Raw genomic sequence first — 14272 nt, 5'->3', positions numbered from 1 at the left:
TGTATAATGCAATTAACAGCAATTATGCAAAACATGCGCAAAGCAAACATATTTGGTTTCGAGAGAGGTACTTGAGCCCAAGTTTGTTTGTATGGCGCATTTCCCCCATGCAAGTCATTTCAATTTATTTTTAATTTTAATTATTTTGTTTTTAATTTACTCTTGATTTTTTTTTGTTATCAGAAATGTTTCTTATAATGAATGGCACTATAATTTATGTTTGTTTAATACTTGTACTGTATATTTTGTGGAATAATCTTCCCACCTCCTTCCAGAAACCTCATGTCACATATAATCATTTGTGAGTTGCATCTCCTGTGTGCTTAATATGAGGAACACTATTTGTGTGATGCACTTGTTTATAGCAGACACATTGCCTATGTAGAGTGTAACAAATCAGTCATTTATAAGGCTCCGTTTCAACTACAGACATTTTAAACACATTTTACATGGTGCACACCATCTGGGTGTTCTCAGTTCATTTTCAATAGGAGACACGTGGCAGATCACAGATCAGGGACAACGCTGCACACCATGCAAGATAACCGTTACAGCTTGTTGCTCACGTGTCATGGCGAGATCACAATAAAAGCTTACAAACAATCACGTACAGTGTAAAATGAGGTTTTTGAAATCGTTTTAGTGGTAATTGTTCATGAGGATGAGCAAGAATACATTTCTCTTTGTTTGAAACTTGAAAACTTGAAATTCATATGTTCATGAAAAACAGCTCTGGTACTTAATATCCATTGTCATACCAAGTTCCACTAGAATTAATAGAGCCTCTGAGACACACAAACACATGTATGTCTTACTTAATTGAAAGGATTGAACTAACAACAGCACTGCGCTGATGCTAATCTGAGGTATGTCATATTGATTAAGACTGTCAACTAGAAGATAATTATATTGAGTCCAGGTACTGAAGCACTGCACATTCACCACCTCTCCTGAGACCATTAACAAAGCCATAATTAAGCATGACAGATGTAACCATGGGCAACCGTAGTTACTTTCTTCCATGGGTTATCCATTACACTTGTGCAACAAATGACCAATGTAGAAAAACGCTCCTTAATAGGTTTTTATAGAAAGAGGGAATTGCAGTGAGTTTCAAAGGCGTCATTATATAATGGACTACAGTTTGTGTATTTTCCAGAGAAACGTAGACCAATCGTTTTCCAAGAGAGTATATCCTACAATGAAACAACATAATCGAAAATAAAACGAGCTAAAAGATGTTTTACATGAACAAAACTTCTGCCCTGGCCATCATTTCACACCGGTTCATCCCATTCCGCGTAATTGTTATAAGAGTGATCAATTAAAAGGGTTAAGTTCTATAGCTTTGTTGTCAATGGAATTGTGTCTTCAGCACAAGTCATAGACTTCTTTCTCTGATTTGTTAATTTTCTATATGGTTATTTCCTTTTAGAAACCTTATTTGTGTGGTGGGAAACGTCACATACTGAATCGGTGCTCATATTTAAAGGGTTAGTTCACCCAATAATCAAAATTATGTCATTAATAACTTACCCTCATGTCGTTCCAAACCCGTAAGACCTTCGTTTATCTTTGGAACACAGTTTAAGATATTTTAGATTTAGTCCGAGAGCTCTCAGTCCCTCCATTGAAGCTGTGTGTATGGTCTACTGTCCATGTCCAGAAAATTAAGAAAAACATAATCAAAGTAGTCCATGTGACATCAGAGGGTCCGTTAGAATATTTGAAGCATCGAAAATACATTTTGGTCCAAAAATAGCAAAAACTATGACTTTATTCATCATTGTCTTCTCTTCCGTGTCTGTTGTGAGAGAGTTCAAAACAAATCAGTTCGTGATATCCGGTTCGTGAATGAATCATTCGATGTAACTGGATCTTTTTGAACCAGTTCACCAAAATCGAACTGAATCATTTTAAACTGTTCGCATCTCTAATACGCATTAATCCACAAATGACTTAAGCTGTTAACTTTTTTAATGTTGCTGACACTCCCTCTGAGTTCAAACAAACCAATATCCCGGAGTAATGCATGCACTCAAACAGTACACTGACTGAACTGCTGTGAAGATGAACACCGAGCCAGATTATGAACAAAACATTGACTCATTCACAAGTCAAGAACCGGTTACATCGGATTTCGGATCACCAGTACTTCTTTCAGACAGTTCGATTCAATAAACCGGTTGAAGAAAATGGATCACCAGTTCAACGTGAACCGTTTCAAACGATTCAGTTCGATTTGGTGAACTGGTTAAAAAAGATCCGGATATCACAAACTGCTTTGTTTTGAACTCAATGCTGAATAAAGTCGTAGTTTTTTATATTTTTGAACCAAAATGTATTTTCGATGCTTCTTTTGGGTGAACTATCCCTTTAACTCTTGTAGCTTCTACAGTGATATTTAATTAGATTTAAGCAGTATAACAGTGGTGTGTCATAGTGGCACTCATTGGTTGTTCAGGAAAACAGTGAATATTCTGTTTTTGTGATGGGAAATTACCTGTTTAGGTTTGCTTAGCACTTCCTGTGTGGTAGCCGTGGCGCTGATGGCTCGGTTACTTCCTGTGCTGAGCTGCAGGTTGAGTGTGAGACCACTGACCAACTGCAGGCCCAGTTCAGTGATGGTCACTCGATCATCCACAACCCTCACCGTCTTCTCTGCCAGGATGGAGTCTGACAGCGGGGACAGGACCTAGAGCAGAGCATACACACAAAAGCACATTATTAAATACAAGCATCATAACCAATCTGGGTTGGTGGAGACAGCGCTGCCCACAGGGATTACCTCCAATTACAGGCTGAAACATCAAAAACACAGAGCTGTAAACCCGTCTAGTGATTGATGCAATAAAAAGGTGTTACAGACAGTCTCCAGCCTGCCCACACTTTCACTGCAGACGAGCACATATTAGGTATCTGCTCTCAAAGCAGACAGGAAAAACAAAATAAATCCAGATGACTAACGCCTCCTCTGACACATGTACGCTGCAATATCAGCCCACTTTACTGTAGGAAAGTGAGCTGCGGAAAAGGTAACATCTTAGTACTGGCTGTGTTCAACCTTGTAGAAAAGGTATGCTGGGAGTACCACGGTACAGTGATGGTACTTGATGTACAGAATACAGAGTCAAAGACAAAGAAAAGTAAAAATCTAGTTTAAAATATGATAAGTCCTTAGAAATTTGCCTTTTGTATTCACGCTGGTTTCTATATGAAAATCTTCAATTTAAAAGAATAGAATAGTCCACCCCAAAATTGTAATTTTTCTGACAGTATACTCACTCTCCGGTCATCTAAGATGTAGATTAGTTTGTTTTTTCATCAAAACATATTTGGAGAAATGTAGCATTGCATCACTTGCTCAACAATGGATCCTATGCAGTCAGTGAATGATAAAAACATCACAATAATAATCTTAAGTATTAATAAGTATTAAGTGACATTTACAAATGAAAACAGTTCTAAGCAAACATATTGGTAGATTTTGATGTGAGAGGACAACAGTGGACTGACTTTATAACTGAAGAAAGAGTTATTATGGATTATGGACTCATATTTTGATGACAGTATAAAGTTACAAGTATGTTTTTTAAAAAACAGCTTTTCACTACACAAGAAACTAACTGATGGACTGGAGTTGTGTTGATTACTCGTAGATTCATATTCTGACGGCACCCATCCATAGGTATCAAGTGACAATGCTAAATTTCTCCAAATTTGTTTTAACGAATTACATCTTGGATGGCCTGAAGGTAACTTTTAGGTGAACAATGATGCTATAAATGTCGTAACCATCAAATAAAAAGTTAAAACATATTTTGTTTTCACCATGAATACACATTAGTGTAAGTCTTTAAGTGTTTTTTTTTTTTTTATGCAAAAACATATTTTACAAATTATAATTTGAAAGAGGTGTTGACTTTGAATTGGCAGACGTGGGGTTTAAAATTATTGAAAATATACAAACCTGAATGCTGGTCATGCCTGTGTCCATACCCTCCAAAACACGTCCCTCTCTCAGCCTGGCGATTCGTGGATTCTCTACTTTCAGGAAGTCCCAGACTAACTCTGTAATATCCACCTGCCAATCGCTGCCCAGCATGTGGGTCACCTGACCTCGTGTCTCTGAGGATTCAGCCACAAAGTGTGTGAGCACACGCACCATGGCCCTCTGGTACTGCAGAGTACATGTTTTTCCTCTCCGCTCTTCATCATCGTCATCTTCACTGTCCCGCGTTGACCTGGGAATGGAAAGGATAAAAGTTGGGATCTGCACCAAGAATACAGTCATTATTATTTGTAAATTCAAACATATATATTACCCAGTTGTGTTTTGTTACATAATTTTTCCATCTGTAACTGCAGGTTAAATGTATCCATGCCCCCTCTGAGATACACAAACTGTAAATATACCTAATGCTTTTTCAGATGTAATGTCAAATGTTTTCTTATGCTGGAATGAAAGACACTAAGTACAGATGAAGTGCTTCTTATTCTTATCCAAAAATACAAAATGGATAACAAGAGTTAAAACTGAACAAAATCGTGTTACTCAAGCTGTGTATGAATATATATATATATATATTATATATATATATATATATATATATATATAATATATATATATATATATATTTATTTCCTTCTTTTCCATTTTGCATTTACTTTTACTTTCAATACTTCAGTACGTTTCAGATAAAAAAATAAATACCTTTTGTACTTAAAGTACAATAAATATCACATACTTTAAGATTTTTACTCAAGTAATATTCTAAATGGTGACTTCAACTTCTAATAATAGATATCTGTACTTTACTTGAGTATGGCTTTCAGGTACTTTATACACCAATGAATCAAAGTTACTCCTTCTCTCTTTGTGTGAACATTTGAGCTGTGTTATGCAAATATTCCCACATAGTGACGTAGACGTGGGGGGGGGGGGGGGGGTGTTTAAGTGAGGTGTTTTAGGAGGGCGTGGTTGACTCTTTACTTTTATAAAGAATATCTCTTTGTGTTTGAGTCTTTGCAACTTTAGGGATCTTATCTGTTTACAAACAGCTTGTAACACTCCAAAGAGAATGGAAAAATTTTAATCGCATCAAATGACCCCTTTAACATCTCTATGACATTTTTTATTAAAGGTCCCGTTCTTCGTGATCCCATGTTTTAAACTTTAGTTAGTGTGTAATGTTGTTGTTAGAGTATAAATAATATCTGTAAAATTCTAAAGCTCAAAGTTCAATGCCAAGCAAGATATTTTATTTAACAGAATTATTCTTAAAAGATGGAGCAGTTCCCTCTTTGTCTGGAGAAGGCGTTGTTTCCAGGAGGGCAGCGTGCGCTAAGCTGCTGTCAAATCACAACACAGGAACCGCTGGCCCAATCAGAACTTGTTATGTATTTCTGAAGGAGGGACTTTATAGAACAAGGAAGTCATCAGCCCATTTTTATGACAGTGAAAACAGCGGTATACAGATAGGAAAAGATAGGAAAAATACAGTTTTTTTACACGCGAAACATGAACATGTTATATTGCACACTGTAAACACAATCAAAGCTTCAAAAAAGTGCGAAAAACGGGACCTTTAACTTTTAGTTCATTTAGTTTTCTTTTTTGTTCTTCAGTTCAACCTGAAGTACAAAAAAGAAAACACCTAATTTAAACACCCCCCCACGTCTACGTCACTAAAATTTTAAAACAATAAAAGTATATAAAAACTTAGTTTTTTATACTTTTATTTTTTTCAATTAATTATTTCAGTTAATGTTCATTTTATTTCAAGTGATGGCATTTTTTTTTATAGATTTAGTTTTAGCTAACAATAATAACCCTGAAATGCAGAACAATGATGAATTTGACTGCACTGTAAGGCAGTAACTTTCAAAAACTTCTATAATTATGACTTCCAGGTCCAAAGACCTTTTGGGGACATTTTACATTTAATTTTTTTTTCCTCAGACTCCAGGTATTCAAAATATATTGGCTAGTTAAGAACAATAACATTTGCAAAATGATCCAAACACTGCTCTGCGTCTTCACAAATCCTTCTATGGTCTTTACATCCTTAAAAAGGCTTCACGAGAAAGGAAGAGATATTAACAAGTGGCATTTTGTGATTTAGCCATCAGTTGTTCTGGGTGAGATCCCAGTGTCAGTGCTCCGTTATTACCTACACAGGAGGTCTGAAGACAATTCAATAAACAATATTTTCCACATAGAAGACATTGAAGTCCCTTAAGGGGGCAACCAGCTCCACATATCTCTCTCACACAGCGTCATTTATTGATATAAACTGGAATAGTCAGACTTTATCATGCCTGCCTGGTGTCGAGAGAACACTGTTAACACCAGGCTGTAAAGTGTGGGCATGCCTGGCACTTTACACACTACAGGTTTGGCACAAGCACAGAAACACTCTCTCTCGGGTCAGTTTCTCTCTCTCGCACTACACGGACCAACTGGCAGTGCATTTGGCAGAGGACGAAAAGCCTTGCGATTCTCTCTCTCATACACACATATAGCGGTAAACAAATGGATCATCAGTGCCCACTAGCAACAAACCGTAATGCTGTTACATCAGCAAGGTCATGCCTGTTATGCCATGATAAATATAAATGAGAATGTGTGGAGAGGGAAATCAGTGGTGAATGCAAAACACACACGCTCCTCTGCCACATTTTCAGACGATGAGCCAAAATTGACATTTTCTCCTCTCTTGCATGAAAAATGTCTCCGGGTCAAGTAAAACAAACGTAAGGTGAATTTGCCGTTTTTAACATGCTCGTTCATCCTTGCTAAACACGTTCACATTGTGATAATCACAGAAAAGATGAATGTACTTTGGCATGCGCTGTGTAGACCGGACTGCAGCTGTGAGAGCCAACTCTAGCTCTGGCTAATGAGCATCTGGGCCGCCGAACACATGTTCATAAACTGCTGACAGAGGCCCTTGACTTTCTGTAGTGCTAGGTGAGCATGGCTAGTGGAGGCAAGCTAATTAGTTGTGATGTGCTGACGATGAAGTCCTTCATTTAACAGCATGTGTTTTAGAGGGTACATGTGGAGATGGAGTCATTTGGGTAAGATTTCAACAACATTTAATGTCCTGATACCTCAAAACAACCTTGCTAACAAGAAACAATTAACAGGAGGCCAAAAACCGATTGGAGGCTCTAAACCAGACTTAGTCAGCTAAAGAAATCCTGCAAGAAATCATGCAAGAACCTCTTCACCTGCACAATTCTAATCTGCCTGCAATGAAAGCTACTTTATTGGCTGAACTTTTTTTAAAGAGATATTCCTTCATCACCATATTCCATCATCATTTACTCACCCTCATGTTGCACCAAACCTGTATTAATCTCTTTCTGCTGTTAAACACACATGAAGATATTTCGAAGAATGTTTATAACCAGTTAGCCATTGACTTGCATAGCATTTTATTTTTCATATTTCCGTCTATCCCTGCTGATACCATTACAAACATTACAATAGATTGACTTTTAACCATAAAAGCCAATTAAATGTAGTGTGTTTTGGGACATATTCCAATAGGATTTAGTGTTTTAACAAGCCACCAATAGGTGACCCATTACCAGTAGAAACCCACAGGCTCCATAACAGTTTCCATTAAAACCAATTCAAGTCCCAGTATTATCAGTAAAACCATTACAGATTTTGTGTTGGCGTCTGCTGTTTTTAATATAATATAATATGACCAGAACAAGATAATACAAAAACATGTTACATTTTTGATCAGACGTTTCCTGTCAGACTCCTATTGTGCTATGCAGTAAAGACAAAGAAAATATGGTTGATAAAAATAGATCTTTTTTTAATGGCTTCCATTTATTAATTTCCTTACTGGAACATAAGAATGTAACGATTAACCATGAGCTGGTTGAAAATCCATTCAAATATGTAATGTTTCAAATCAGTTGAGATGCTAAACAAATCACTATTCAATTAGGATGTAAGAGTTTATATGTATGTATGTCTGAGAGGAGCTTACTGTCTTTAGAAAAGTTTAGATGGTATTTTTTCTTTTTATCTTGCCTCTGTATAATGCATATTAAAGTTCACAAGGGCAGCACTGCTTTGTTTACAGCGGAAACCAAGGAAATGCTTTAAGCGCCACCTGCTCGCAGAAAGTGAATCTTCAGCTCATCTGATGTTTATGTTTCATGCAGATATTTTTATTTATAGTCAAACCATTCAGTTTTTGCTTCAAATTGTGAAACTATACCATCTAATTTAGATTGAAATCTGCTCATGTTGCATGTATGCAGCATCTTTGTTTGGATCATGATTAAATGCAGTGGTTGCCTCTCATTTGAATGGAAAGAGCACAGACAAAACCTTGTTTTGTTTATATGAAAATATTTCATTAGATGTTACTTATTTATTTGATTTGGGGCTTGTTTAAAATTTCAATTTAGTTTTGTTATTTACATTTGCATTATATTTAAAATTTGTCATTTAGCAGACGCTTTCAAATTGGGACAATAGAAACAATCAAATCCAACAAAAGAGCAATAATTAGCAAGAGCTGTATTAGTACACAGTATAATTATAGTATTATATTTCCATTTCACAAAAAAATTTACTTTTTTTTGGCCAAGCAAAAAGACACATTTAATTTATAATTTCTGAAATCTCATTTTTTAATTGAATCGAATCGAATCGTGAGTGAATCGTTACATCCCTACTGGAAAATAATTTGATATAGCTTTAGCATAAAGAAATCGCTTTCAAACCAAGTTGGTTTTTGTGAATCTTTGTGAAAAACTTGAATCTTTTGTGAAATCTGCATGGAGATATATTTTGCCTTAATATGAAATCACACATGAAACCATGCATTGATTCCTCTTGAATGGTTAAAATTTTCCCACCCTTATGTGCCAAACAATAGTAAATCTGGCTGCACCAATTGTTTAATTGTGACTTTAATGGGACATTTTATGATTTAAACTCTTTCTTGACATTCAAGTAGTTGACATTCATTGGCCAGGCAATTAAACACTGAGTCAAACATTCCCAAACCCTATACCTAGTAATGTCAGCATGGCCTAATTCATATTCATAAGAAAAACTTGCCATGCCATTTACACTGAGCCCCCCCCCCCCATCTTCAAAAACAGTGTAAATTTAACCACCCATTTTAAATTATTGTTTGACTGAACTAGCAACACCAAGCAGTGTGTGGGTGCTGCTGAATAACTAGTGTGATGAACACTACAACGTGAGTGAGTGGGTTCTTGAGGTGTCACCTCGGCAATGTGCATTATTGCCACAACACTGCGACATTAGGATGGACTTTGTGTCTCTGTCACTGAATCAAAATATGATTGCATCAGGTGGCCATCTTGTTAGTGCTTTCCGAGATTGAGGCTGTCTGGAGGACGGCAATCGAGCCCCTCATTAGAGTCCACTCGATCCACACTGACAGACAACCTCCCACTACCAGAGACACAGATCTATGAAGATCCTGCTGGTGTAGGGCTTGCTCACTTGTCACATTTAAGTCCAACTTAACTAGTGTTGTCCAAAAATCATCATTATATACTGATCACATGCATCTTAATTTCAACAGAGATTTCAAATCCATGCATGACATATTGTACATAGTCGGCAAATACACAAAACACTTTACCATTACAAGGTATCAGCAATAAAACAAAAAACGAAAAACAATCAGAGAACAACTTTCTCTTCATTTGCATTTTTTGGGTGTTGTTGTGGTGTTGCCAGCTAGTTACTAGCTGCTCCAAATTAATAGAGCATATTCTTAAGTTTCTATAATATTTAGATCATGAATGAGTTATTATATGAGCTTTTGGAGGAATTATTTTTAATACTAACTAATACTAATCAACATAAAGTACGAACAGTAATAACAGTGATATCTACTAGTGATGTGCGGGTCGCCTCCTAACTCGGGGGCCCCACGGGTCGGGGCAGGGCGGGTTAAGAAATGGGCACTTTATTTGTGGGGCGAACTATCACTAGTGTAATTCCCTATAGCCTACAGGTATATTAAGTATTTGGAATATATATTTTCTTATTTTATATTTTATCTTTGATAAGGTCACAATATGAAGGTCTAAGCAACAATGTAACTTCCGTGATGTCCCTGATGCGCGTGGCAGATCGGGGCGGGTCAAGAAATTTTACTTTATTTGTGGGGCCAAATAATTTCAGAAAAGCGGGACCTGCGGGTTGGAAAAAAAAGCCGACCCCGCGCATCACTAATATCTCCCAATTAAGAAAAATATAACTACAAAACATCAAATCGAAATAAAAACGAAAATGAATAATACATTTTATATTCAAAACTAGTGATACATAAATGTATTTTGTTTTGTAGTATAATGTGATGTTCTTCTGGGATATTTATTGTACTTAATATTATAAATTCATAAAGTCTAGGTGATAAATACATCACCTAGAAGGCCATCAGGAAAAAACCACGGAAACCAGATGAGTCCCCTGCACAATCTGACTTTGTTGCAACCTAGAATGAAACTGCTGGTCTCGTCTGGCCAGAGAAGAACACTATTTCCCTGTTTAAAACTGTAAAGCTGCTTTGACACTTTCTGCATTGTAAAAAGCGCTATATAAATAATCGTGACTTGACTTTAAAATAAAGTGTGTAAACAGCAGAACTGCAATCATATTTACTTCAAAAAGGCTTCCTGAACCCTTCCCTTAATTGTGATTAGACGATCAAACATAATAGTCCCACCCCAAACTCAAACCATTGGTTTAGCTGTCACAGTGTCGGAATGGGCTGGATGCTCAAAACAAAAAGAATTATACAAACACCTATACCAAACAAATAGCACCACGGAGACACAGTGTTATGACTTGGTCACAATGGTGACAATCCAGTGAAATTGTGTTCATAAAAATATATAAGTCCATAAAAAAAGTCAATTGTCCAATATGTCCACTGTCAACGGTTAAGCAAATTATGAAGCACAAACAGTGGTAAATCTGACTGCACATTTACACTTTTCTGAGAATCCAGCCTACAGTAGGCTTACATTGCATATATTGTCTCTGCAAATTAAATTAAGAGAAAATCTTTACCATAAAAAAATAAAAATAAAAACATCCACTTCAGCTTCAACTGTGCTTGATGTTTAATATAAGGGTTGTTTATGAGTTACATGCACAAACCCTTCGTTTAATTGTAATGTTAGAAACACACACATAAATCAAACTGCGTAACAAGCAGGTTGATGCAAAAACAAAGAAAGAAGTATAAAGCAATCAGCATCCAATATTCATTCTGTGTGTATATATATATATATAGAACACCTCATTAGCAGTAAACAGCTTTAGAGAGCATATCCATAAATAAACCACAAAACGAGTTATTATGAAAACATGAACTTAATCTAACAAACCAGTATACCATGAGTTAGAGCCGTTATCGGGCCATAAGCTAACCCGACCAGTACATTTTGATTGACAGCTTTGTAAAAGCCCGAACCCGTTTACAGCCCGACATTATTCAAATGTGCGCACACACACAGCTCTTTTGCCTTTTGTCAAGAATGAGTCATTTATACATGTTTTAACATAATCTAGTCATAACTAACGTAGACTAGGCCACTTGGAAGTTGGAATACAGAAATAAAATAAGTCCTCTGTGACATCTTAACATCTCAGCACTCTAAATAGACATAGGCTCATTTAGCCTATAAATAGACCATCGCACCAATGAAAACAAGTATTTTTTAACCAATTAAATTAAGATACATTTTAAATTAAGATGGGTATTTGGCAATGATGAATTTAAGATAAAGGCTCATCGGGTCCCGTCAGGGTTCGGACAAAGATCTTAAGCTCTACCATGAGTTACTTTGGTGTACTGATAATCCATTGTGAGCAAACCATGAGACAGGGCCCCTGCCCACAAGTAGTGATGTCATAAGGGGTCCGCAACATTGGGTCAAAGTCTTGGGGTCTCACACTGCAAAAAAATTACCTATAAAGAGCTTCATATTTTACATTCTGTATTCTCACACACGTCATGAATCATTGTGCCACATGGGACAGACGGAAATGGAGGCATAGAGGAAACTGCCTTCATACCTTTAGGAAATCGTATATATTGACTTTATTCTATTTTGAATTCACAAGCCCAAGTGGATCCTTGTAGATTATAAAGAGAGATGTGAAATGTATCCCGACGATATATGACGACAAAATATTAGAGGTGCATGATGGGAAATTGCAGCCAGAAGCATTTGCAATAAGTTTAAAATGATCAACCCCCTGTTTCATAACTCACAGATTTCCTACTTTTACAGATTCACAGACTTTTCACCAATCCAGGTTCCACCCAAAGCTAGATTTTCTTTTTACGCATAATTATAATTAGAAATGGTTCGATTAATACATTTTCATACGCTCATTTGAATGTAATCTCATATAGATATGGATGAAATCAATATGAATGCTTGATATGAATTTTTGTTCTATAAGCAAAGCATTATATGGTGGTTCACTGCATTACTGTACTGTCCGACAGAGAGTTTGTTTCATGGTTTCACATTCCAGAGCTGCATCTGTTTCTCTGTGATTGTGTGGGGCTTCTCACATTCCTCTGCTTCACCACAGGATTTCAGTACATTTCCACTTTAAAGGTTTAACTTATTTTCTTTTGTAAATGTAATTTTTTTTTAATCCCGAAAAATACTAAATTTGTATTATGTGTCTTCATATATCTGATTATTTTGAGTTTTCATGTGTTCGTTAGGGATAGACATCTCCTTTTCTGTGCACCATTCACACATTTAAAACAATGATTGCAGCATTTTTTTAATTTTTGCCTTTTAAGTTTCTAACTGCAGGATTTTCAGCCTCTGTATTTGTAGAGATGTCAATATTTATGAGCTGATCAAAGAGACCAACCACTGATGTAATTAAAGGTTTCTGCTCTTTACCCACCAAACATATTGAATAAATGATCTACATCTATTTACTTACTTATTTAAATAATTTTTTCTAGGGCAGTCAAAGTTAATATTTGACCATTCAACTTGACACTGGTAACAATGATAAACATATAATTATACATGAAAGCTTAAAAGGGCTTGTGTGATGAACAAGAACTGCTGAGGTTTGTCCTCACAAGTCAAGCAAGTACAGTTGAGCTTCCATTTTCCATTTTTAATACGTGATAACAAACCTAACTTAAACCTGTTCATAATATAAAGCAATCCTTTCTCCTTTCTCTTCAGAAGACTTACATTAAACCACTCAATTCATATTGATTACTTGATTATGATGTCTTTATGAACTTTCTGGAGCATTAAACGTTTGGTGGAGTGGACTTTCAGTGAGGGACAGGAACCACTCTGGTGTCATGACAAATATCTTCCATTTTTGTGTTGAAGGTGAATGAAATCTTATGGATTTTGAATGACAAAATAATGACAGGATTTTTAATTTTGGGTAAACTATTCCTTTAACGCATTTGTTCAGTCTGATAATATAACTCCTTAATTCTTTTTGTTTTTGAAGACCGGTCAGTTCAGGATGACCCTTTAAAGACCATTCATACACACACACACACAGTTACAGAGAAACCACCTGGTTGAAATTTTGCCATAACAGATTGCAAAATACTACAATTAGAGTATGTTTTGTGAGGTACAGAACTGTGAGTGACAGATGTTTGAATTCTGTGGAAATCTGCTTTCCACATGTAGATTCAGCGCAGCTCTATGATCACTCAATATTCTCAGAATCCAACACAAAGGTTCATACCTCTGGGCATTACTGTTTACGGCAATCCTCCAGCCTTTGATCTGACTGAGTTCGGTATCTGAAACTTCGATGTGCAGAGGCAGTTTGGGAATCCAGACCTTCACCTCCAGCTGGGCCCTCAGGTAACCATACGTGAAGTTCAGCAGCATTCGGACCCGTCCTCTCATCTCCTTGCCATTCACGTAGACGTAATCACACCTGTCTGATACCTGAGATCAGAAAAAAGGGATGTCAGTGATGGAGAAGTGAGAACACAACAGTGGATTGATGTTCTCAGGACACAACTTCACATTACCAAAATCAATACAATGCATCTGAGCAAAAGACAAGGCATATACAGTAAGAAAAGAATTGGCAGTGAAGTCTGATGTTATTGGAAAATATCAGTGGTGGACGAAGTACACAAATCAAGTACTTGAGTAAAAGTACAGATACGTATAGTAAAATATTACTCCAGTAAAAGTAAAAGTACTCCTTTTTCAATCT

At 36.4% G+C, this 14272-nt stretch overlaps 1 protein-coding gene across 1 annotated transcript in view; it reads right to left on the bottom strand.

The window, feature by feature from the left end:
* The window catches only part of si:dkeyp-14d3.1 (transmembrane protein 132C), a 207553-nt gene that overhangs the window by 3354 nt on the left and 189927 nt on the right, over positions 1-14272 (bottom strand). Inside the window, exons 6-8 of the mRNA XM_052563064.1 lie at positions 13787-13995; positions 3971-4244; positions 2504-2695 (exon numbers count right to left, since the gene is read on the bottom strand). Coding sequence (XP_052419024.1) covers positions 2504-2695; positions 3971-4244; positions 13787-13995 — 675 coding nt within the window. The remainder of the gene's footprint in view (positions 1-2503; positions 2696-3970; positions 4245-13786; positions 13996-14272) is intronic.

This window comes from Carassius gibelio, chromosome B8 (assembly GCF_023724105.1).
Source record: "Carassius gibelio isolate Cgi1373 ecotype wild population from Czech Republic chromosome B8, carGib1.2-hapl.c, whole genome shotgun sequence".
Classification (NCBI taxonomy): Eukaryota; Metazoa; Chordata; class Actinopteri; order Cypriniformes; family Cyprinidae; genus Carassius; species Carassius gibelio.
Note: the sequence above shows the minus strand (reverse complement) of the source record. Positions and strands in the feature narration are given on the sequence as shown.